The sequence below is a fragment of the Taurulus bubalis genome, assembly GCF_910589615.1.
Source record: "Taurulus bubalis genome assembly, chromosome: 19".
Taxonomy (NCBI): Eukaryota; Metazoa; Chordata; class Actinopteri; order Perciformes; family Cottidae; genus Taurulus; species Taurulus bubalis.
Window position 1 is genome coordinate 13,677,927 of NC_136607.1, and position 26,332 is coordinate 13,704,258.

The 26,332-nt window shown below is 40.7% G+C and overlaps 1 protein-coding gene across 1 annotated transcript in view; it reads right to left on the reverse strand.

Moving 5' to 3' along the window:
• astn2 (astrotactin 2) overlaps window positions 1-26,332 on the reverse strand; it is a gene marked incomplete at both ends in the record, with an annotated part of 231,808 nt that overhangs the window by 56,851 nt on the left and 148,625 nt on the right. The window contains 2 exons of the mRNA XM_079235676.1: window positions 19,971-20,159; window positions 21,700-21,866. Of these exons, the coding sequence (XP_079091802.1) occupies window positions 19,971-20,159; window positions 21,700-21,866 (356 nt within the window). The remainder of the gene's footprint in view (window positions 1-19,970; window positions 20,160-21,699; window positions 21,867-26,332) is intronic.

Below are 26,332 nucleotides of genomic sequence, written 5' to 3' on the forward strand. Positions count from 1 at the left end.
TGATTATTGAGAAAATATTTAAACCTTGTAATCCTTGTAATTTGTCCCGCCCACGAGTGACATAATTAAAGATTTCCTCGCTGTCTGCGTTGACATCAATAAACATGGGTACGAAGCCAAAACATGTGAGCATGTGTTCAAATACAGAAAACAGTTGTGTCCTTCAGTTTGAAGGCAGAATGGACAGCTGCAGGCAAAGATAAGACAGACCCCCTGGAATCTCTCCTTTTCTCTCTGCTGGAGATGGTAAGAGCAAGAAAGAATGGTAATGTGAGGGAAGGGAAGGGCAGAAGAAGAAGACTCACATACTGTCTCTCTCTGGTGAGAGGTAACAAATAACGCACACACATGCACACAACGTTGATACGTTTGAAATGATGCTCTATGTCCAAATCGCTTATACAATGAATGAATAACAGTAGTCTTGTAAGTAGAGAGATTGTGAATGCTCCGCTCCATTTTTGTTCTGTAGATGGACCGCTCGGGTTGAACCAAAGCACTTCCTGTCAAAAAGATGAGTTGCCTCGCTGCATTCTAAGAGCATAGCAAGCAGCTGCAACCTATTTCCCATAATCCACTTTTATGGGACCAAGTCTCGGAGCGCAGACCTTGTGCCACAGAGACTCTCCTCGATATCATTTTTTTCATCCTGTTCCTCTTTCTCTCTCTTTGCCTCTTCTATCCACAAAGCCTGTTAGGCGCAATAGCAGCCTTAGTGTTACAATGCAAGGGTTGACTCAAGGGCAGAGGATGAGAGGAGAGAGGATGCCAAGAGGTGCTGTAAAAAGATTACCGTGGCTTATGCTCACAGAAAACATATTGATTGCTAAATTAAATCAGCCAGCTTCACGCTGAGGCTCAGAGAGCCATTGGAGGCGCGTCGAGCAAGATGATATGTTGCTTTATGGATTTTAAAGCCCAGATGTGGACTGTCCTTGACACTCTACAAGGAGCTCCATTTCTTCTTTTTCTCCTTTTTCACATTTTAGAGTTGAAAAAACTAAACACAGGAGGGTGATGTATCTCATAGTTCACTGTAGTGTTGCTTTAAAACAAAACTTGCCCTATTTGAAGGATATAAAAGAGTGTGAAGAGTAGTGCCTCATTGCATTGCCTGAGTACACAACAAATTGTTAAATGTCCTTAACCTTCTTCTTCTTCTTCTTTTACCCTAAGGGAAAACATCTGAGGCGAGCGTAGATTGTTGTGGGATCGGTCCATTGCTGCACAGGTTAAGTGGTGAGACAGCAAAATTCAGAAAAGTCAAGATGTCAATTCTGAAGATTTCTGTTGATGTGGTTCCTGTGAGGCCGTAGTTCTTTGTGTTTGTGTGTGTATATGTGTGTGTATGCGGCAGGAGGCAAGTTTGAAGCGTCTATTCTGCAGACAGCTCATTAGAACAGGAGACATTCATTCATATCAATACAACCCAAATATGTCAATGCAGTTTATGAGTCAGCTGTTTGTCTTTCAAAAAAGATCATCTCCATCTTATACAACTGGTAACAATATGGTTTAGCTGTTAGCTGGCCATTGCTACTTTAGCTCACATTGGAACGTAAAATTTGCATTTGTTAAAATGACCAGATTGACTTGTCTTAATGAGCTTAAGCTTGGCGAGCAGCACACCTGACATAGAGCTTCCTCAAGGCAGACATTTTGACTTTTTCAACGCAGGGGTAACTAATAACATTTATAATGACTAAATTTGTAGATTATGCTAATCTGTGTGCTAACCCAATAATATTGAGACTTCAATGGAATAGAGCCATCCATTATCATTTACACCTATGCTTCAGTGAAGTCAACATGTCTTCTGTATGTAAGAATACATGTAAATGTACCCTTAACTGGCACTGTGTTTCTACCAGTAGACCTTTACAGAGACATGCATGGTGGCTAAATTCCATTTAGCTGGTATTGTGCATATAATAACATTAAAGAAATAGAAAAACATTCTCGGAAAAATTCACTCATCTATGACTGACAAATTGTCTAATACTTGTTGCAGTGAGAGAACATATGCGTATTCCCGATTAATATACTTTTGTTTGATTTGACTCCTTGAACTCTAGTAAACTATGGGCTTTGTCATCTGTTCAAGCTCTCATAAGCAGCTCAGGCCAGAGATGTGTGTCGTACTAGCACTAATGAGGATTAACACAGGTGGCTGAAATTCATAGAAAGCAATTACACTTTATTCAGGGATGTCATTTGCATAAGAAATTAAAAAAATTAAAATGCTTTAGACAGGATTAGTTCTTCTATATTAATATATATTCCTGGATTAATCTATACTCTTTCACAGTACTGTACCCAGCCCATTATTTGACACACCTACGCGGCCTTACCACATTAACAACCTTCAGTGCACCAGACCACATGTGAACCTGGATTTGCTGGGCAATGCTCGTGTATTTACTCATGTTTCATTCAGTACCCGTGTGTGCTCATTACGGGTAGTGGACACTAGGCTCCCTTCTGGCCAAACAGGACTCCAATCCTACTTGAGCGGCAAACTCTTCCCATCTGAATAAGAATCTCCAAAGCACAAGATTTACTAGTTGTATCTGGTGAGAAACAAAATATTTGAGACCAGTTCCTGCATATACATTTAAGCTCCAACTCATTTTTCTTCTCTCCGTATTTCTCTCATCCTCCGTGTCTTTTCCTGCCCTCTGTGTATACTATTTGAATTCAAATAGAGTAAATATATCACATCAGTGGCTCATGCCTCACATAGAAGTAGTTTTTATTTTTCCTATGTGCGTGCCAGCCAGTTGTCAATGTCAGTATTTCTCCCTTAATAGAGTGTTACCTGTTTGTTGAGTCCTCAGCGGTAACCCTTTCACATTCTCTGCATCCCTTCTTCCTGCTGTCTCTTATTCACTCTTTCAGCTACACATGCTCTGTCCTCCCAAATCACAGGCACTCTGGTGAAAGGCGCAGATAAGAGCTCTCTACAAGTCAGTTTCGGAAAATGTTTCTGTGTGTTTGAGCTTGTATCTGTCCATCTGAGTTTATAATAGGCATGAGGCCTATCTACAAGTCACCTAATTTCACATCCCTGCGCCTGTCTGTGTGTGTAAGAGATAGAGACACATAGTTTGAGTGAGTATATCTATCTGAGTGTGTGACTGTGTCACTGATATTGAGTGGTACTTATCTAAACATTGTCTGAGGTAATTGGCTCTTGGGCTGTTTTGTCCGTGTAGGAACCTCATCCTCACATCGCAGCCCTGATAGGACACATTAAACCAGACTCACTCCATTCAGCATCTCACTTCATTATCTGCTACCTCAAGACTCAACTGGTGCTTTTCCATCAGGGCTTCTATTGGAAAATCACAACCGCCACTGAGCTTCTTCATCATTTCTCCGTCACATTTTCCTATATGTTGTTTAAAGATTGTGACTCATCTGCCAAAGAGGAGGATAACCAAAAATAGCAATAACTAAAGACCGTCTTGGGATGAGATCACACACGCCAAATTTAAAAGTGTAGGAACCTTTCCAACTTCCTGCCTCCTTCATTTGATCTAATAAAGTTGACTGCGTCTTTTATGATTTCGACACTACTTTTGGCTAAACAAGCTGAAACCAATTAGAGGGCCCATTGTTTCAGAGTCTCACTGTAAGGCCTACTCTGCAGGTTTTAAACACACTGTGAAATTCAGAAATCCGATTTTATTAATTGTCGGGCTGCTAACCCATCAGTTGAGAAAAGGAATTATACGTGCATCCAGTTTCCAGAGAACGTACGTCCTGGCTTCGAACAGCTCCCCAAACAATGAGGAACCCAAACTGTTTCAGCAAACTAAGCCATGCAGGATGCTCTTTTCCGCTAATTTAGAGGCTGCCTTCGTGGACTGATGCAAGCATTAACAAAGACTCCCTAATTCCCCGAGGATAAAAGTATTGAATACACTTACAAATCCTTGGTGCCAAGCTTACAAAGGCTATATTCTGATTATCAGAGTTGCTGTTCTTGCTCAGCTGCTAATTGAGCATGTGTAACCTTCTTAGGTCAAGGCTGAATAAGGAAAAAAAGTTAAAGACAGAAACAGAAGACGGTTTGGAAGGTAATTTCAATGTTCAATGTAATGCCTCATAAAATGTGCACTGTAAGTAAAATATTATTGCAAATGACTGAAAAAATGACAAAAAAAAAACGTGAGCCTCTACAGAACAATAAATGAAGTTATGCAATGTCAAAGTAATGTTTGAGTTTAAGTCAGGCAACTTGAGTTAAGAGTAAGGTTGAAATATGACACTTAAGTTTAAGCAATCAGAATGATAAGGCTTTATATAAAAACACTATTGCTAACGTGCACAATGGTAATTGTGAATCAAGGTTGGTGGAGTTGAAGGCCAAATATATTTCCCCATCCAAATTTGAATGTCAGTCTATTATTTGTTAATAGTCATGCTCCGTTTGGACGGAACTGCATCCTGCCACACTTTAATGACCACTTACAGAATAACACTGGAGTGCAGACGTTATGACACCGTGAGCGTGTGTGAAATCAAAGATTCTGCACTTTCAGGAGGAGACAACAAACCAGCCATAATCTTCACCACTAGAGGCTGCCCTCTCTCTGTGCCAAACAGAGACTAATGGCATCGAGATCAGTCCAGACACATGAATGTTTCTGTGTGTTTGTGTCACTGCACTTTATGTGTAGCATGCAAAAACAAGGATCCCTTGTTTTTGCTCTGTCGGAGTGTGAGACTGCACAAATGATATAATCTGATAATATGAAATCTTTCAGGTCAAGACATGTTGATCCCTAAGAAATTATTATCAGTTAATTAACAGGTACAGCCTGTAATAATCAAATTAGGCAGTAACAACAACCACACATGTCTAGCTATTGTGTTTGTGTGACAGATGCAACATAACAGGGCTTGACACTGAGCTGGAGTTCAGAGGTGAGCTGGAGGCAAAAGAGAGAGTTTCGAGAATGTGATTTGCAGTTGTGACTGAGGTGGAAAGATTACTTCTCCACTGTGATGCCAGAGGGTAGAACAGTCCACACCGTTGAGACTCAGGACCGGGCAGAGCGACGGTTTACCACAGAGAAGGGAGGGACGGCGAAGCAGAAGCTGAGCGTGAGACTGTGGGGAGGGGGAGAGGAGGGGGGTTGAGTCAAGATCTGGAGACGTGGGGGTGCCGTGCCCTTGTTTGCATGGAAGGCTCACAACAACATTTTGAACTGTGTGTGAGCGGCCACTAGGTGCCAGTGTCGTGCAGTTAAGTTGGAGAATTTATGAAGGCTGAAGACCAGCAGGGATGCAGCATTCTGAGTGGATGCACAAACGCCAAGGAAGAGGAAGACATGTCTTTGCTTTGACTATTAAGGGGGTATCATGCCTTTCTGTATTGACAAAAGGAACATATTTTGGAGCAATGTTGATCTTTCATGTTCACAAACCAGATCGTGTTTCTGCTTTTGACATATGACTGGAAGTAGAATAAGACAACTGAACACACAAAGTGTGAAACCCTGTGAAATGATGCTGGCAAAGGCTGCCTCTCGGATTTGCCAAAACATCGAAAGTGAAAGGAGAAAAGCACTCGACAGTGTTACATCTTCTGCTACATCTTCCATGATAATGTCCTGTTGTTCTACCAAGGGTTTAATAGTTTTTTGTAAAGATATACCTTGGCACAGCTGCGAGTACACGCAATCAGTAATGGTCTTGTGGTGTGCACCCATCAGTGGTTTTCCTACCAATCTTCTCCTTTCACACACACAAGGAAACCGGATAATAACCAACAGAAAATATGTCATCCAGCATGACACAGTGTGTTTGTAATTTCTATGGCTGCCATGCTGTTTGGATTCCTCCCTAAATGAGATAATTACCCAGCATTTGAAAGACAAGTGTGCAACAAAAGGCATCATAGACAAAAGAAAAAAGGTCCTTGTTCAAAACAGTTGTCTCTACCACAAAATATACACAATATGCAAAAATGACTATTGCAAATCAGAAACAAGAATCACTTGAATTTTGAATCCACAGTTATTGTTACTCAGCATCACGCAAAGGCCAGCTTACTGTGGGGAGTATGCAGCCTGTTTAATAATATCATACATCTCAAATTGTCCTTGGATTTTGCAAAAGTTTATAGTCAGCAGCTGCGGTACACCTTCAGGCATCCCACCTCTGGTTGTATCTACCGATGCAGACTTTTTGTAGTACTTTCATAATCTCTTTGGCTATCGGTCTGATGACGATTTAGCGTCTGGGGGCAACGGATAATATTTGTGGGGTTCCAGTATACCCAGCAGACTTCCAGACCAAGACCTTCGCTTCCTTGCGCCAGTTACTGTTTACGGTTCGATCAGCAACTTCACAAGTAGCCAGTGTATACAAGGTCATTTTAAAATAATAGAAAGCTAAATTATGAGGCGATAGCCGATGGGTTCCAAGGTTGCATTCCATCTCTTTTGCTATCCACACAGACCGTTTACCTGTATGCAACCAAAGCCTGCGCTAACGTGATTGGTCAATACTGCTGAAACCAGGATGCATCCGATACCAAAATATTGCATTCAAATGCATAATCTATTTGTAGAGATTAGAACTTTATCAGCACAGGTTTTTAGACATCTGTCTCAGAGATCTCTGCCCAAGACCCAACACCATTAAGGCACATTTAATTGCATTTGTGTCATGCCAATGTAATGTGATTGCTGGTAGCAAATTGAATGAATCATAATGAATAAAAATACAAATATGTACTGGTTATTAATAATTAAATTATCATTTATAAACCATTAATTACTATAAAAGAAAGATGGTACACCATTAGTTTAACTAACTAATTTAACATAACATTACATTTAGGATCCATTAGATTCATGAGACTAACTACATGAATAAACTACTAAACAGAAAATAAATGAATACACGATAAAATAAACAAAGTCAATGGATGAATACAGAATATGATGAAGAGTACAATGAATAACAATGAACCACAAATAAAGAAAAAGGATTGCATTCGACAAGGTTCAGCAGTTGAGAAGTTGAGAAGCACCAGGAAAGTTGTAAAGTAATATTATATTAGTTTTAATCTGTTTTATTTGGTAAACTTTGATCTTGCATAATTAATGTTTAAGACACACTATAATGAGTTTTGTATGACTACAGAACAAGATTAGAACAAATGCAAACAAACAAGTTAAAAGAGTCAATTTGTGAATGGTTTTAAATAGAGTGAGTTTGTTACTCTGAGGTAGATTAAAAATAGCTATATAACATACCTATACCTATGAAGACTAGATTGGATGTGTCTCTGTGTACCTCACCTCTGTAGATATTCGTAAAACTGGAACAGTGTGCTCCTTAAATCTTGTTCGCTCAGCCTTTACAAAGGTCTTATAGTTCATAAATTGGTTTGAGTGTCAAGATTGACCCCACGTCTTTTCTTGAGTGTATCCAGTCCCTGGCAACTTGAGTCTCACCTCTTACTATTGGTCGTGGGAGCAGTTCCTGAAAGAACTTTATTAGTTAAGATTTTGTCAATGTTGTATTCATTATATTTCAGTTTTATCATCTTTGTGTGGATGTTTGCTACACCAACTCCAGGACCCTTATTACTTTAGAAACAGTTATCCTCATAACCTGTTCTGGATAGCATTTGATGGAACTATACAAACAAAGTATTACATTTAAAAATATAAGGAATAGGGATTCCATTTCAAATGTACGACATTCACATTTATGAGGAAATAAATTGATCTTAATTACACTATGAATAGAATAGAATATCTGACTTAAACATTGAATATGTCCCATCACATTATCAATCAATCCAACTGGTACTTTAAAAATGTTGCCACACTTGGAGAAATTGACCACCAATTTTGTTGGACTGCACAATCAAAGATTTATGAGCCTGGAATATGTGGCCGATCCAATTGCATGTAATATGCTTAATAGCTGTAATATCTGTTATTTGAATAAACGCTTGGTGCGAGTGGGGCCTGTCTGATGAGTCATAACAGAGATAAAGCACCCGATGTCACCCAGGGGCACAGGCCCCAGATGAAGAATTAGAGAATTATTAAAGAACGGCATCCGAAAACAGGCTAATTCGTAGCGCAATAAAACAATCAGAGATGTTTACCTTGAGACTTGTGTTACAATCTCTCATTATAGCTGCAGCCACTGCTCACTTGATAAATGATTCCACTGAGAGGAGGTGATCTGGTGACTCTTCATGGCCACTATTGATTAGGCTTGGGAGGAAGATGCTGTCAATGAAACAGCCCCTGATGGAGAGTACGCTCGGTGTCCCTGGACAGAAGATTGCGTGCATGTGCATTTGTATTCGGATGTGAGATTCACTGTGGACAACTGAGTAATTTATAAGTAGCAGGATTCTGCCCGGCCAATCAAAATCAGCGGTCATTACTGTCGCCCCTGTCAGATATAGTATACCGTAGCATGCTTCACACAGAATCTAATTTAGTCACAACAAGTTTGGATATAAAATATGTCTGGGCGCAGGGATATCGAGACACGTTGAGTGGGATGATATGCAAATTGTTTCTTGTTCGACAATATTACATAACTTATTGTTTTTGTCACTCTGTCCCCTTAACTAACACACACACACACACACACACACACACACACACACACACACACACACACACACACACACACACACACACACACACACACTCCCTCCCCTGGGTCATGCACACAACTGAAACGCAACGTGAGTGTTCATGGACATGTTTTTTTTTACCTTGATATCTTCGTTGGCCTTAGGAAATTGTGGAAATGAACTCGGTGGCTGGAAGCATTACCATAGAGATGAAGTTTGGTAATGTGGAGTGAGGGGGCATGCAGGCCAGCTAGTTGCAGAACTGATTAGAGCCATTGCTTTTCTAATTTTTATTACTCCACTTGCACTGTCTCACTTTATCGCCATTTGTGTCTGTCCGTTGTGACAAACCTCTCTCTCTCTCTCTCTCTCTCTCTCTCTCTCTCTCTCTCCCTCTCTCTCTCCCTCTCTCTCTCTCTCTCTCTCTCTCCCTCCCTCCCTCTCCCTCTCTCTCCCTCTCTCTCCCTCTCTCTCTCTCTCGATTCCTTATTTGTTCACACACAGCCACCACTGTGTTACGAGGAGCCCCTTACCAGCAGTTAAAAACTCTATTCCTGACACACTCTCGCATCATCACACTGACAGCAGAGCAGCACTTTGGAGAATTTGATAGAGGACAACAGACTACAACTGGGGGTTATCTTCCCTTACGTGGCACAATAATCAAGAGGCAGAGCACTTGGACCATCTTCTATTCTAAAGCCAACTATTTTTTCTGCCTTTTTGATAAGGACAATTCAATAAAGTGCCGATAGCTTTATCGAATTTTACGCTGCCATAATGGTGATTGTCAACTGTGAAATTTACAACTGGGAGACTTTGCCCCAAAAAGTAAAGCACAAAACAGGATCTAGCTTTGGAACTTGTCAGAAGACCTTGATGTATTTATTTGTATGGGTGTACATCAGCAAGTGTGTCACTGTGTATCTTTCTATACAAGCCGTGTACATCCATCACTAAAACCAACTTCCTTCCACTACCAATGCACTTTTATCAAGGCCTCCTTGATACATAAAAGATACGTTTGAGAGTCTCATCACAACGTCTTATCATCTTGTATTTGATCAGCAGTAATGGGCCAATACAGCATGGCAGTCTTTGTATTATTTCCTTTTTACACTGTAATTGAAGAGTGAAATGACTGACATGAAGACACAATTTAAATGCTATTATGTTATCTGGTATTCTGTCTATCAATGTGATATAACTAACGGAAGTAGAGCTGTTTTTGGGAGTCCAATCTTGAAAAGCAGGCTCTGAAAATCACTTCACAGAGGTATTAATTAACTGCTTCATAGCACAGCCTTGCAGAGGTGAGTGTGGGCAAATCCTCAGTGTAGCAAACTTCATATGGTTGACAAATGGCTTGAAGCTGGCATCTATTTATGAATTGATATTATGAATAATTTATGAATGGTAAATGTACAGCACACGGAAATGCATAGTGATAGGGAGAGAAGGATGTGGAAGGGGAAGAGCTAAGACAGATGGTAGTCCAGAGGGGACACAAAATTACAAGTGCTGCCACCCTGCAGTTCCCTGCTGCAGCAGTAGTTCATTAATCAATACTAAAAACATCGAGCCACTAATTCAGGGTTTAGCCCCGGTCCACAAATTACTCCATGCGGTTTTCTTTCGGTGAAAGAGGGAGGCAGCTGAAGCCGTTTTGGAGGACTGGCATTGTTAGCTACCCCCTGTGATGCAACTCCATCTCATTCTTATGCTGAGGGTTTAATGCTTTATGCTGCATATTCTCATTTTTCACCCTCCAGTCTACTATTGATTCACTCGGCTGCTGCACATGCAAGTGATTTTATCAGTCGAGCACAACTGCACAACAGCATCACCAGCTAAACTAATTAAATACACAAAATCATTGTCTTCGTTTCTGCTCTTAAAGCATAATTTATGTGAAATAGAAAGAAATGTTGAACTTCATAAGGTAAAGGTTGGCTTGAGAGAGATAAATTGAGTGTCAACTTTTCTGTGTAATGGTCTCGAACTCTCTAAGTGGAGAAATGAAGAGGCTGTTTAATCAATAACACATACACTTTCAGTTTAATGATGAATTAGCCCTTTAGTTGAACAAGACTATGTGAAACTACTTCAGCAGGACTACAGGTGGCAAACACTTAAAACAGGAACAGCAATGGTTTAAAGAACACTTAAGAAACATTGTCTCTCCATGAGGAGTCATACAAGTAGTTGTAAAGTTGCACTGTGTCCCGAACCCACTCCTATAATTATCTTTCTGATTAAGCTCCAGGAACAATGGGGTAGTTCTCAAATTTGCTTGTGGTCTTTTTTAAAAAACACACAACATACCAAATAATCCATGTATGTGTCGATATTGGCTGATAGGCAACACCTTTTTTTTTAATGTATGGGACATGTGACGACCCTATCTGCCACTGGTCGTTGTGGCCAGGTGTGCAGGTGGGCGTGGCAAAGGCTCGTCAGCAGAGTGGAGACACATGTGCTAATTAGCGCCACTCTTAAAAGGCCCTCAGGTCCGAGTTGGTCCCCTTCTGCGTCCTGAGACACCCATTTGGCTTTGGTATTCGAGATTACGGTTTGTCTCTGCACTATCCAACATTACACGTACACGCACATGCACACGCACATGCACACACTCATGCACTCACCTCCACTACTGAAAATACTGACTCCACACGCCACTGTTAACCTAGTTTGTGTTTTATACCACCTAAGTTCAAACCCTTTTTTGTTAAACTACTTGTGTGTATCCCCCTTCTTTTGTCATGGCTGTGCGTCCCGGTTCGTGACAGACAAGCTGCATCATTACCAAGACATCTGTCGGTCTTCTTTTATAAGTTAGTATCAGGATCCTTGCCTTATCAATGTAATGAAACAATACAAGGTACAATTCAAATGAAAATAATTCAGATATGTGCACACTTCAACAGATAATAAAGAGACTGGGAATGATCTTTATTCAGTCTCTCAAATGTGCTACATTTGAAATGCAAAGCACTAATTACAAACAACTACTTGCCATGTAAAGATATAGTTGAGTCATTTCTACCTGAGCAGATTATAAAGTTGATCGCCCTCGTTATGTGTTCTACTCCACGCTTCGTTGTGCTTTGTTTATGTAGCAGGGCCCCAGCTGTGCATTTTAGTGGACGTGAGTCTCTCTGTTGTGCCCCACTGGCTTAGCTAATGGCTGCCGCTTATATGGCGGTTACCGCTGATGATCTGCCGTGGATCCATCACGGAATTAAACATTGTCTTTCGATGTTAAATAAAGATGTGAAATGCATTTTGGAATACAGACTCTACTGAAAGCAATTCCTATTCCTTGCATTCATTCGATCTGCAGCTGGATTAACAAGATCTATGCCATATCTGACAACTGCCTCACAGTCTAGCGTGCTTAAGAAGCCACATTTGGTGCCCTACTGCTATCTGTTTTTTCCTCGTTTGCATTTCTCTGAGTTTCTTTCCTAGTGTCTCGCTCTCTAATATCTCGCTCTAACTTTTGCTCAGCTTTGCTCTTTTAGTTTAGCCTTTTCTCTTTCCATTTATTTTCCTATTCATTTTCCTTCTCAAGCCTTATCGCTGCCTATACCAATGAATCCACATCTCTCTCGCTCTCTCCAGTCAAACAGCAGGTAGTCAGCTCTAAGCCTCTCTGACATTAGCTGATATTAGGCTAGGGTCTATCAGGTCCTGCCTTGTCATGTGAGTTATTGAGCAGAGAGCGACAGCTTCAGGAGTGATCACACTTGTCTATGCATGTGCACCGACTCACACAAGCAAACACATACCCGCACAAAGGTAAACACACACCCACGGGAATGGCTGAGCGCACACACGCAAAGCCTCTGCAATCTCTCAAACGGGCTCACCTTATGTCTTCTAAGTCCAAAAAATGGAGGAATCACTAAGGCTTGAAGAACCTCCTCTGAATAACAATATATTGTATAGCGCTTCAAAAATGTACTCAAAGGCACTTTACATGGTTAAAAACCGAAACAATAAAAGCATAAATAATATAAACAAGGCAGAGAGATGACCGTGAGAAACCAAACAAAGGCATACCTAACTAGCATCACAGGTTAAAAGCAGATTTAAATCGGTGAGTTTTAATTGCAGTTTTGAAAGTGGCGAGTGACTGAGAATGCCTGAGGTGCTAGGGAAGAGCGTTCCCTTGGGAGGGGGCAGCAATAGAGAAGGCCCTGCTTCTGGTAAGGCAGCCCAGTCGCCAGGAAACATTTTTGAAATTGTAAGTTGTTGTTTCTCTAAACTACGGATGTGTTGAATGTCAGTGTTTTTGCATACGATCAGAGCAAGTGCCGTAGTAGTGGTATGATGAGCATAAGAAGCGAGAAAGTCCAATAAGCCTTTATTGGGAGGGGCAGTGGATGGGTCGAACAAACAGGGAAAAATATATTACCTATCTTTTAGACCCCATTTACTCCTGGTATTAACATTCAAGCTGAATCCGGATTTGTTACTGTATTTAGACAATCCCATCTCATCAAAAGGCTTTGCATTTTCATTTTGGTTTTAAGATTTCCTGTGATGGAGCTGTATAGGCTCTACTTATTTTTTACTTTGCCAAGGAAGCGGTAGTCTATCTTTTTCTGAGGCTGCACTCCACACAGTGGGAAGAGGCTACCAAGCATGTGGTCAGACTGTAAAGAGCGCATTAACACCTGGCTGAGATCCAACCACCTCCACATGTGGTCTTGTCCTTCCAGTAGCACTCCTATCACAATACATCCTCTACAGCTACGGATGCATTAACACACTTTTTCCTTCCACATGATATCCACAAACAGGATCCAGCACATGTAGGTGTAAAATGAGTCTTTGTCTTATTATGACTTCATCCACTTCCCACAGTGGAACTCACTAGCCTCTTTTCAAGAGACTATCCCAACTTGGTAAACACCCACATCTTTCAAATGCCATGACCATAGGTTCAAAACCAAAGCTTAGATAACACCGATGACATCATTCAGGGTTATCTCAGCCACAGAACCCCAGCCACCCACCCAGGTTGAGTAAACGGACTTGGACCTTTTTCTTTTCTTTCGTATTGCAGGCAATTGAGATAATTAATGTCTATATATATATATATATATATATATATATATATATGTGTATGTGTGTATATATATATATATATGTATGTATGTGTATATGTGTATATGTATGTATGTATGTATGTATATATTTATGTATATATATGTGTGTGTTGACATTTGGAACCCTTCTATCTGAACAACCAACCATGTCTTTGAAAAGTTTTGAATTGTTTGGAAACTACCAAGAAACTCATATACATCTGCGTGAGTTCACCAATCTGCCCCACACTCCCACGCACATATGTGCTGCAAAAAATTAAAAAAGGTAAACACTGAATTCGATGTTGGGAGCTTAAAAAGGAAGGCACGAGCAGAGGACTTTAGGAAGTGACTGGCAAACATGCATGTAATCAACCTTGAGTAGCTTAACCCTTCACCTCAACAGTCTGGCTCACTGTCTCATGGCTACTAATTACGTGGGAAGAAATTGCCTTATAATGCTTGTTGACTCAACTACCCAGTAGAAGCTGTACCGTGTGTGCACCGTGATAATTACTGGAATTTACAGAGACGCATCGGAATGTGGGTGTGTTTATGCGTTTGAGCCTTGTGGGCTGCCAGATTCACAAATTATTCATGTTGCGGTGTCGTCTTAGTTTGAGAGGTGAGCGGTGATGAAGAGTTCGCACAGACTGACTATCAAAAGCAGTTTTGTCTCTTTTCTTCCTGACTGTATCTTTTTTCCTTTTTGTGAAAAGTGTCTTAGGTATCAGTGACAACAGTGGCAGCAACACCTTCACAAAGCAGGTGAAGCTTCTTTTTCTACTCCTTCTCACCCACTGCCTCACGAATGTGTCACAACCCAAACTTCTAACAGCCGTTCAATGTGGTGCATTCATGCCCGTGCTTCTGTTTGAAGGGAAGGGAAAAGCTCAGGACGAGTGCCTGACCATCATGTGAGCTCGACTAAAAAAGGACCGATTCCTCAGGACGGTGAGTGTGATGAAATATTTATCCGAAGCAACTTCTTTCAATTTTTCTTTGAAAATGAATAGATAAAAATGTGATTGTCATATTTATCTACATAATAACAGGGCATTTTCATCATTATGAAAGGACGGCAAATTGTATGGGAACACAATTATAATTATTATCAATTATCAAGTCTGGGCAGGGGCTGTGCTATTGCAGCTGGTCTCGGGTCCCTCTGCCAATGTGTCGGATATCCAAGTGGATCCAAGCAGACGTGCTATCCGCTCTGATCATGTGGTGATTGCAGGAAAAGAACGTGTTTTACCAGGCGAGACAGAGTGTGAGCAAAGATGATATGCATTGCTGCTACTCTTTCCTAACACCACAGCGTGTTAGGTGGTGGTGCAACATGCTGCTGTCAGTGTTTGTTGTGACATTATTGTTGGGTCTTTTTTGGCTCAAGTCCCCTTTAAAAAAAATAAAAAAGACAATGTATGCATGTCTGATTCAGATGGGTTTTCCAAAGACCTTGTATCAGATCAGATCTTCCGACCTCTACTGTGGGCACTTTAAAAGTTAAAATTGGCCTCGGAGGAACCAGCCTTTTTTGTTTTTTCCCACTACCCGCTTCAAATTGTTAAGCACCAGTGTGTCGATGTACTCTATCTGTCTGATGATTTGTTTCTTTCCAATGAATCACCACCATTGAATGCTGCCTGTCTGATATTTTCCAAAGCCAAGTTAGTGAGTGTGTGTGTGTGTGTGTGTGTGTGTGTGTGTGTGTGTGTGTGTGTGTGTGTGTGTGTGTGTGTGTGTGTGTTTTAATTCATTTGACAAGACCAAACAAGTACTCTTCAGGACTGATGGACGGCCAATATCACAGCTCAACCACCCTTCATACATCCACATCCTCTACTCTCCACCTATTTATTTGGTGTGTGTGTGTATCTACATGCTTCTATGATTGGCAAGCTGTGACTAAATTAATCACTGACTGTGAATACAAAGGATGGGATTGTAGGAGAAATACGGGATTTGATAATTGGATGTAGAGGCTGGTATGCTTTTACATATCTGAAGGATATAAAGTGCTGTCAAAAAGACTAAAATGATAGCTTGTAATTAGCATGCATCCACAGTTAGTTCAGGGAAACTACACATGCGCTCTCTGTTGGGTGGACTCTGTTTTCATATCTTTACATAGCGACGTTGCAATCACATTGTAACGGGATTTTTCTCAGCCGTAATGTTCACATTAACACATGTAACTTTATCACCCAAACGCATACTTACATAACATTGCATTATTCAGTAATTTAATGACAGCAATTTACAAAATTAACGCCTGTTCTGCCTCAAGAGGCCGAGCGAAGCGAGATCAATTTACAACCAAATGTATGCAATACAGTCATACATCACAGGTAATATTTCATTTTGAAACACTACCTGTGATGCTGTGACTCAAACCATACAATTCATCTTAATCATCTAATATTTCACTTTGAGCTGCGGGTGCAGGGGAATAGGGTGTGTGTGTTCTAGAGAGAAGGAATCAACCGACAGCAGAGGCGAGAGAATGAAAGGGATACAGCGCTGTGGGATAAAAGTCGCATCTGCATATCAAAGACGGCATGGAGGGACGTGGAGGAAATCATGCGAATTAAAACTATAGCACATTGCTCTAAATATATAAAACGTATGAATACAACGAGGGTGATTTGGAATCTTATGGGAGCGAGCCATTCAGAGGACAAAGCTACTGTTCTTTTGACAAAAGACATCGTGGATTTGAAAAGCAGAATGAGCACTTTGGAGAGATGACATGCAGTAATACACATGTTTAATTAGAGGCACTGGGAGTCAAGTATAATACTCCTGTGTGTTTAGCTTGTCTGGTTAGACTTAGAGTGATGAATAGCTCAGGAAAAATGTGACTTTCAAAATGTTAAGTGAAATAAATGTGATCAAGCCCATACTATGCAGATGGAACCGGAAGGGTGATGCATATAAAATAGCTTCTAGTGAAGTTTTTTTTTTTCCCCCTCCCAGTTTGACATTTAGTTCAATAATGAATTCAGAGAACAACTTGCTTTTCTTCCTCTTTTCCTTTCTCATACCCTCTGCAATAACTGCTGATCAGTGTACAGTGCATTCATGCCTTTTGCGTTCCAGATGCTCTCTGCACCTACAGACACAGTTATTTATCTGAAGAGGCACATTCAGCGGGAAGTGCACTTTGTCTGTCATCTGCATGTAATCGGTGAAGTGCGCCTCCATCTGCAGGGAACATGATAAGTGCGATGAGGTATGCATCTCGCAATTAGCATGGAAATGGTTCTAGCTCCAAGGAACAGGTGCAAATTGGGCAGGTGTAATAAAACAGAGTTTGAGGTGGCGGAGAGAAAATTTAGTTTGTCAGCTGTATTATACAGAAATCATGCAGCAGACAAAGTGTAAGTGCACTACAAGAAAAACTGATGAGAGGTAGCAGCACTGATTTACCTACTGAGGAAGATAAATACCCACAATGCCTGACCAATTTATAAAGCCAGAGAAAGGAAGGCTCACAGCATTTTGATATAGATCGGGGATCTACAATCAATCTAACCACCGGATTGCATCTTTGGAGTTTTAATGCACAATGACAGTCTGTCAAAGAGACACCATTTATAATTTCCATGTGCATGTTTGGAACTGAATCGAGCAGCAGAGGGGGAAGGGATTGGAAACAGATGGATTGGACTGTTAGGACGATGGGTGTGGACTGAGAGCTCGCCAACAAGTTCCAGGAAAAAAGTGGGCCAATCCATTGAATGCTAAAAATGTAAAAGTGAAGCACTGGTGGCTTCTTCCGCTACATTTACTAGCTGATTTTTTTTTTTTTTAAACCACAAGAGCCAAACAAATGTCCGTCAATGAACAACACAATTAACTGTTTTGTTTTTTCCCCCCAGCGTTGCAATGTCGACGTACCTTTCCACCCATATAAAAATGCTCAGATCTTTCATGGCTTGTCTAGTGCGTCTCAGGGCTGCCAAGGTGTTTGACTAGTTCAAATGTGTCGTCTGTATATTACCCCACTAGAGCCTTGGCTTGAGTGCAAATCCCTTTACTGGCCGTAGTTTGATATAACCCAGTGTGTAGAACTGGTTTCGAGAAGCAGAAGACCCACTGAGCTTTCCACTGTTTGAGGGCAAATGAATCGAGACTGTCATCTTCCCTTAGTTTCAAAAATACTCAAACTGTGCTTTTGTTTTGTCTGTCAAACTGTACCCTGTTTGGTGTATTAAAGAGTATTCTCCAACTGGTTTAGCCTCTTGAACCTTTGGGGAAGATGATGCTCTTAGTTCTTTCCCATATTAGGCTGTAGACGTGTCAGTCATTTGTAGAAATTCTCTTAAAATGGCTTCTAAGCCCCCTTTAGCTCATAACTCTTCTGGTGATCAAAGTTAGTAATCCCCCATTAAATGCTATTTCTCCTTACGTCAGCCGAGCGCCAACGTGTCCCACCGTACAACATGCGGTTAACCAGTACACAGCCACACAAAGACAAGTTAGAGAGGTAAATGGTAAATTAACTGTACTTGCATCGCGCTTTTCTAGTCTTCCGACCACTCAAAGTGCTTTAACACTACTCGTCATCATTCACCCTTTCACACACATTCATACACTGATGGGAGGGGCTAAGGTTCCACCTCCATCTGGACTATCTAACATGCATACACTGGAGGCACAGCTATGGGAGACATTTGGGGTTAAGTGTCTTGGCCAATGACACATCGACATGGACTAGTGGAGCCAGGGATCATACCGCCGATCCTCTGATTGAAGGACGACCCTGCTCTACCACTGAGGTGCTGTAAAGCTCTGTTAAATGGTTGAAATCTCTCTAATGCATGGAAAAGCATGTGTGCCAGTGTTTCCGTCTGAATATTTTTTTATTCTATAAGAAATATTTGTGTTTATTGGCCATCTTTTAAAAACAACTCAATACATGCAGCAAAGGCATATTCAAGGACAGACGCAGACACAATTGTGTATTAGTAAATAAATTCAACTTAATGTCATCTAAAACTGCATCATCTGACAGACATTCATATTCAGAATGAAATAATATGAAGGCAGAAGTGCCTTTTTCATGGACTTTTCAACAATAAATGCTACTTTGAGGAACTATGAAATTACTGTACCTGCATTACATTACATTTGACAGAAAACTTAAAAGCAGCTTTCCAATAGATCCAAAGAGTGACCTTAATCACTCACATTGCTCTTTTTTGTAGCTCCTTTTGAATACAAATTGTGTACTTCTTATGATAATGTTCATGGTGCAGCACTGTAGACAGGAAAACACCCTGAAAAAGTACACAACTTAAAAACAATCCATCTGTATCTTACATAATCTTTTTTTTAAATCATTATTAACACACATTCATGAAAGGAAAACAACTGTTCACTTGTTCTAAGTTGCATCCAGTGTGCCGTGTATGCTGCAGAAATCTGGAATCACAACAATATACGTTACAAAAGGACGCCAAGGGCTTCTGTTTAGCCAAGCACAGCTATTGTGACCCGCAGGGCAGAACAGATGAAAAGCATTTCACGGTTACTTGAAAAAGTGTTGACGTATAGTATGTGTGTGTGTGTGTGTGTGTTTTCAAATAAAAGACAGACGCAGAGAAAGCAAGATATTGTGCCGAGTGTGTTTTGTGCGTACACTGTTTGTGCATAGATAAACCCTCATCATCGCTCTGTGATTACAGGAGCATTTCACCACAAACAGCATGTGACTTATCAGAGTGAGCCAGGTTTTCAGAGGGCTGACAGTTTAGGGAGAACTGCAATGGGATAAGTCTCAATCCTCACTCAACCGTCACTTTCTCATCCCCTTCTCACTCTCCCTTCCACACAGGCCCAGACATGCACACACACACATACACACATCTGTGCAAACACAGATGCGGCATCCCAACAGCAAACCCTGACTACTGATTTTCTGCCGAGCTCACAAGCTTTCTAACTTTCCTCCAACCCAAAACTGATAAAAGACGACCGATACTCCTGATGTGTCTTTGGAGACGCAGAAAGATGTGAACAGTTTAGATGTGAAACAACAGGTCTCAAAGGAAGAGAGTTGGCATGATCTACAATAGCAGAAATAATAAAATAATGCTTTTCAAAGTTGAGACAAAAAGACAAGAGTAGAAAGAAAAATAATTCATGAGAAAAGTCGGAATTAAAGAAAAGGGAAATATGCTGTATAGACAGGAAAAAAATGTAGATCATTGTGCATCTGTGTAAATGTGTGTACTTACCGGAAGGTCATCTGGATTATCTGTCCCAAGTTGACTTGCTGGGTTTTGTTGTTGTACCCATGTAGCATCTCACCAAACAGGGTGTCATTGAAGTGGACATCCTGCCTTGGGCATTTTGGTCCCTCACAGTTGTCTGACAGCAAAAGGCAAGAGCGCCCATCCCCTGCCAGTTTGTACTCCTGCACACACCTACGGAGGAGGGAAAAGCTGTCAATGCAATGTGCACTGTGTGATGTATGTGAAACTATATACGCTTGAGGTGAAAGGATACAAATGTATAGTTGCTGGCAAGAACATTAGAAGATATAATGAAAGGTTGATGAGCAAAAACTTACCACCGATCCATGGACAGCTCAATACAGACGTTTATTAACGCTATATACAATACAAGTCCAGGCTGTGCAAAAGCAAGGTTGCTACTTCTTTTTTTAAAACAATCTGGCTTATATTTTTCTGAGCTTTGGCCAAAATGTCTTTTAAATTATAGAAGCAGTGAACTTGCCATTATCACAATCCAATGAGGCAGAATTCAACAAATTATCATATCTCCTGCACAATCCTCTCTTCCAGACAAGGTGGAGTATCTGCTGCTGATGGCTGGTGCTGAAGTTTGGGCTGCTGCAGCTGATCAGGTCTCACTCAGTGCCACAGTGGGAAAGAGGACTCTGCTGTTTTTGTCAACACTTGTCCGGAAAATGCAGCAGATGTAGTGCAACAGCGTCTTCCTCTTCTCTTTCTTTAGACCAAAGGTTTGCTTTGCTCTACCACAGAAGACTGACTACACCATGCAGTATACTGCATTAATGCTATCTGTTTATTTCACGGAACAATTTTAGAATCAATCATGGTTTGACCCACTGGATTTGTCTACACTACAGTCTTATTAGTAGAAAACTTCTCCACAAAGATGACAGATGCGATGAGAGCGAAAAATAGAAAACCTGTTGCAGTCTTGCTAAGAAGCTTTCCGCTGTGAAATTCCACTGACAGGCAAGTCACAAACAGCCTGAACCCAGTGATCCATTCTGCTCGGTGTATACAGTATAAAAGGTTTGTTGGTGTAATGGTGTGGAACAGGATTTCTTGCCACACATTAGTAAAAAAAAAAAAAAAAAAACTGAACTGTTGGAATGCCAAGCTTCCTGGCCCTTATGGCCACAGTATAAACCTTTTTAAAATGGTAACTCCCTGGAGACTACTAATCCATGTGACACAATCTAGTTCGAGGGAAGGTGCAAAAAAGTCTATCTCAGTGGAACATGTGTGGGGTGAGGACGAGGGCCTTTGCACAGTGAATGTATCACTGTATATTTGGGAAGTAAAGTCGACGTGGGACAAGAATCAGGTTTAATCACAGATGCACCGTTTGAATATCTGCGTTTCAAGCTCATTTAAACATGAAAGGATTTATAAACGCTTGCCATCGGAGTTGGGCAGCCAGAGTCATGGACTAATTTATATTGTAAAACGTCAATAGGATACATAATTATATTAAAACAATATTTCTTTATATGTAATCTTTGGCTAATGTCTAGTGACATATCATCATTTGGTGATTACACTCTGGTTATTTTCCTATTTGCATATCACATTCCCTTCATGTGGGTATTTGCCTGAGGAAGAAGTTCTTAATATTAGGGAAATATTTCTCACAAAGCCAATTTCACGAGGAAGCTTTATATCCACCCTGCAGACACCTTTCAATTTATTTACTGTTAGTTATTCTCACCCACAAAGCATGAGTACGTTGCTGGAACCGGGGTCATCTTCCAGGGGCACGAGCTGCTGGAGACACAGCTGTTCACAGCCTCCATTGAAGCCATCCGTGCAATCAATGCCCCTAGAGTAGTCATAGCAACCTGAGCCATCCTTCATTGGCCTCAGCCCCTCAGGACACTGCAAGAAAAGAGATACAGAGAAAGGAGGAGAGGAGGTGCGAGGGAGATGCGGAGACAGGGTGAGGAGGAAGGCATAAATTAGGGAGCGGGAAGAAGAGAGTAAGGCGCAGAGGTCAGCGTGTGCATGTTAATCAGGATGAGGCGGCACAGAGGAGGCAAAGGCAGCAAGATCATTGGAAACACGAGAGAGGAGAATCGGGCAGCGGGATATTTCATAAGAATGAAAGATGGCCAATGTTTTATTTGATAGGAAACAGAAATCTGGTATCACATCTTTAAGTGAATACAGATATCATAAAGCTGCAAACAGGCATCATGGAATCATATTTACAGCTCGTCTCTCTACTTGAGGTCTGTGCATGTTTTTTTTATGTCAGACACAATAAGAGTGGCGGGGCCTCCATGTTTCTCAGAAGAGACATGAGAAGTCTACACCTTCCCTAACAAGGAGCGCACACGATGAAAAGGAATTTAGTGTGTGAGACCCGTCCTTTCCAAATTGGAGAGAAAAGTCAAAACTATCAAATTTAAAAGGGTAGTAAATAAGTGTCGTTAGATGTTGTAAACATGAAATTTGAGGAGCATAAATATCTCAATTTCATACACAAAAACCTCTAAATGAGGGCATTGTTAAAGGGGACATTTAAGCAGCATTGAGTACATAGAAAAGCGCTATATATATATATATATATATATATATATATATATATATATATATATATATATATATCTCATGCTTACATGTTTAAAAAACACATGGTTTTTCTCGACCTGGTAGCCACTGAAGATACCCAAAAAATATTATTATTGAAAATAACACATTGTCTGTGAGCCAGCAGGAAGTCGATGCTGTCACAGCTGGACATCTTCTTTTAGTTACAGCAGACTTTATGGCCGACTGTTCATGATTTGGGTTACGTTATCCAACTCGGATACCAACAAAAGATTGTTACGCAAACAAAACAAAGAGGTTACACCTGATGCACTTCCCTGCAGCTTATGTGTTAGCGGCAGACAAAATGCTGTTTATCATTCAATATAATGCTAATATTTATTTAATATCCTTATAAGCAATTAGCATATGATTTAGTGACTTACAGAATGAAAAGTTTCATATTTTAAATACTCAATTGCTGTGTTGTTCTGAATTGTTCCTATGCATATACCTCATGACAGTGCTTTTATGATACACATAGAAATATTTAGTTTTTTGCAGGGAGAGCACGCTCATCCTGTAAAGATATTATCAAATATATTTTATTGACACTGACAAGAGCAACGAGTTTGGCTCGACGCTTCATCAAACTCATTTAGTGGTTGGGTGGTATTTGTGTGTCAGTATAATATTATAGGTATTGCTTTACTGTCAGAGGATCTCTAAGTAAAGGGAAGTTAGCCATCACATGTAGTAACGCACTACTAGACAACCTCAGACCGTCAGCAAAATATTCATAACAAGGCTACATCACAATTGCTCTGCAATGTTATCGCCGACTGTGCCAGTTTACCACCATCAAACTAGTGGCCCACGTATGAAACAGTTTAAGTGTTGATGGTGCAGTAGTGTCTTTAAAGAAAAGGGAACAACTATGTCCAGAGAAGCAGGATTCCACTACCAGAAGCATTCCAATTAACTATCTTCTCTTGCAAGAGCACCTGATTCACAGCTTGGTATTGTGTCATTTCTGAGCCATGCCGTTTATCCAATCCTACTGAATCAGACACACACACAGCACACACTTATTGTTTGATGGATACTAATATTAAAGTGTATATTCATTGTAGAAATGATCATATTTGAATCTTTGATGGGATTTTCAACATTCAATTTATACTCTCAAACATCAGCCGCAAAACATTTTTTAACAACGAGCATATCACTTTTCTCAGAACTGCAAGTAGCTGTAATTTCCTCTTTGCACGTGTTGATGGAGCGCTTCTGTTGGTTTAAAATGAAGACTGTAAGAGACTTATTATATTTCACAGTTTGCACAGCGCTGTTCGCCACTTTCACTGACGGCTGTTCTGACTCATCTGCGGCTCCTCATGTTCTGTTCGTGCCTGTGTGGGACTGATTGGAGGAATGCTGACACAAACTGTTGTCTAGTAGGTGTTGCTGTATTCACAAAAATTAAGTAGGCCGGCCGTTGCTTAATGTTCCGACTGTTTAACAAGTAAGGTTCATTTATTATTTTCTGTGCTAGAAAAAAAGAAGGTTGAGCCAGTGTTAAAGAGATCAAAAATAAGCATCTCCCCTGCTCTTAGTGGTCCAATGCCCTCAGATATCAACCGGACTCGTAGCTGCCAGTAGCCCCACGCAGGTCCCTGATTGGTCCGCGCTCTGGTTTATTGGACCACGGTGCATTACTTGAAGCCGGAGAAAAGGGAATTTTCGTGTGATATGTGATTGCACCATTCGCACGTGATCTCGCAACATCACGAGAATCCAGCTGCCATGCAACTTCATTTTGATATTTTGGCTCCAAGGAGGCCTATGTCTTGCTGTTAATGGAATCCTGGCTGGCTGACATACTGTCGACAGAGACTCTTACCCAGAGGTGGCTTTTTGCCACACTTAATCTGCTGCTGGCATTATATAAGCAGATTGTCAATATCTGCAGTCCGTGTCACCGTATCCCCCAGCCTTTTGCTGTGATTTATGAACAGTGGTTAATAGTTTTATCAGCCCATGTCACATATCATAGACGCCACTGAAATAAAGGCTCTGTAGTTGGACCTCCAGTCACACCAGACTGTGCCAAAAGACATTAAAAAATCTGTAGGCTCGACAGGGTTCAAATGCCCTTGTAACAAAAGAAACCCAACTAACGGATCTTGAATGTCAATACGTCTTGTTCTGCGAGGTTCCCGAGATCAGTAGTAAACAAGATTTTTTTCTTTGTAATAAACCATGGGTCAGGAAAGCGATTAAAGGCCTCATTTGGTGGGTTTTTTATAATCGTTTTGTAATGCAGGACAGGAAAATTAAGAGGGAAATCACAGAGGATTGAGCCCGAGTTTACCAATGTGAGATGTGTTTGGAACAGCATGAACATTTTACTGAGGCCAGGACAAGAATGCTTGCATGAATGTTAGTTCTAATAAACACTATAGTTTCAGTTCCAGTCAACACTTTTAACGCCCCAGGAATTAAGTGGAGAAAAAAAAAAAGTTTGCCTCCCAGATATATTGTAGGAAGAGCTCTGGCCCTGATCAAATCAAATCGCTTGCTGTGTGCCTGAAACCTTTAGTGCATGCTTTGTCCACTGTTTTGTGTCATCTTATCAGCAAATACAAAATGGAACGCACACCACTGCTAAATGTGAAATCTACAAAGCCTTGAATGCTCTCTGAGCAGCAGCTGCTCTATAGTAATCAAGGCTTTTGCCAACAAAAACATCATGCATAAAATTTGAATGCAGAAAGGGAACAAACTAGAGAGAGGGAACAGTTCAATGAGTGAGGATCACGTGTTTTGGTAGTTGGAAGACCCTCACACTCATGTCAGACTTTAATTCATTGACTAATCTTCACCTCAAGGTTGTTTCCTCACTATTGTACGCACTAACAATTGCCAAAGCAATTATATAATAGATATCTGCTGGCAGGTCATGACTTTACCCAAAGAATATTTGATGATCATCAGCATGATTTACAATCCACCACCACTAATGACTCAACTAACAGTAATCAAGGGGCTATCGTTTATTTTATTCATGAGATTTATTTCTCGTAATTAGCCTTTTACTAATTGCAATATGTTGTTATCATATTAAGACTCCAATCTGATAAATCTGAATAAATGGCGTTTTCACAAATAGGGGACAAAGGGTTAATCTGGAAATACGGTTACGTCAGCACTCTCTGGGCCGGAGACATTTTACATAACTAAGCAATCGCATATTTGATCTCTTTTGCCAAGCACTTAAAAAAGATGGATGAGCAGCAAACATTGTGCATTGATCACACATGTGCTCTGGACAAAGTCCAATATGTTCAACATTCAATGGGAAAGCTCTGCAGTCTCAGATCCATTTACTGTATCTCATGAATGTAACGCTAACTTCCTCAGCAGAACGAGATTGGAGCCATTCATCACACTGAGGCAGCGCTGTGGGACTAGCTGCCTGTAATTCAGAACTGTCATGCATCACTCCACGGTTGAATGAATAGGACTTAAGGTTAGCCATTAGCACTGGCCACTAGCTACTCGTTATCTCTGGTCGGACCACGCTCCAAAGACACAAGGTCTTCTGTAGTGATTCTCTAATGGCAACACAATGAGAACAGGCCGAGAGATCTGCTACAGCCTTTTGGATAATACAGAAACAACTTAGACGTTGTTACTATAATTGATTGAAAAGACATTAAAAAAACATTAGATTCTGGCAATTGACTTCATATTGAATTAATGAAAGGTTTAAAAGAAGAGGTGAAAGGATGCATTAGACCCACGTGTTGCTG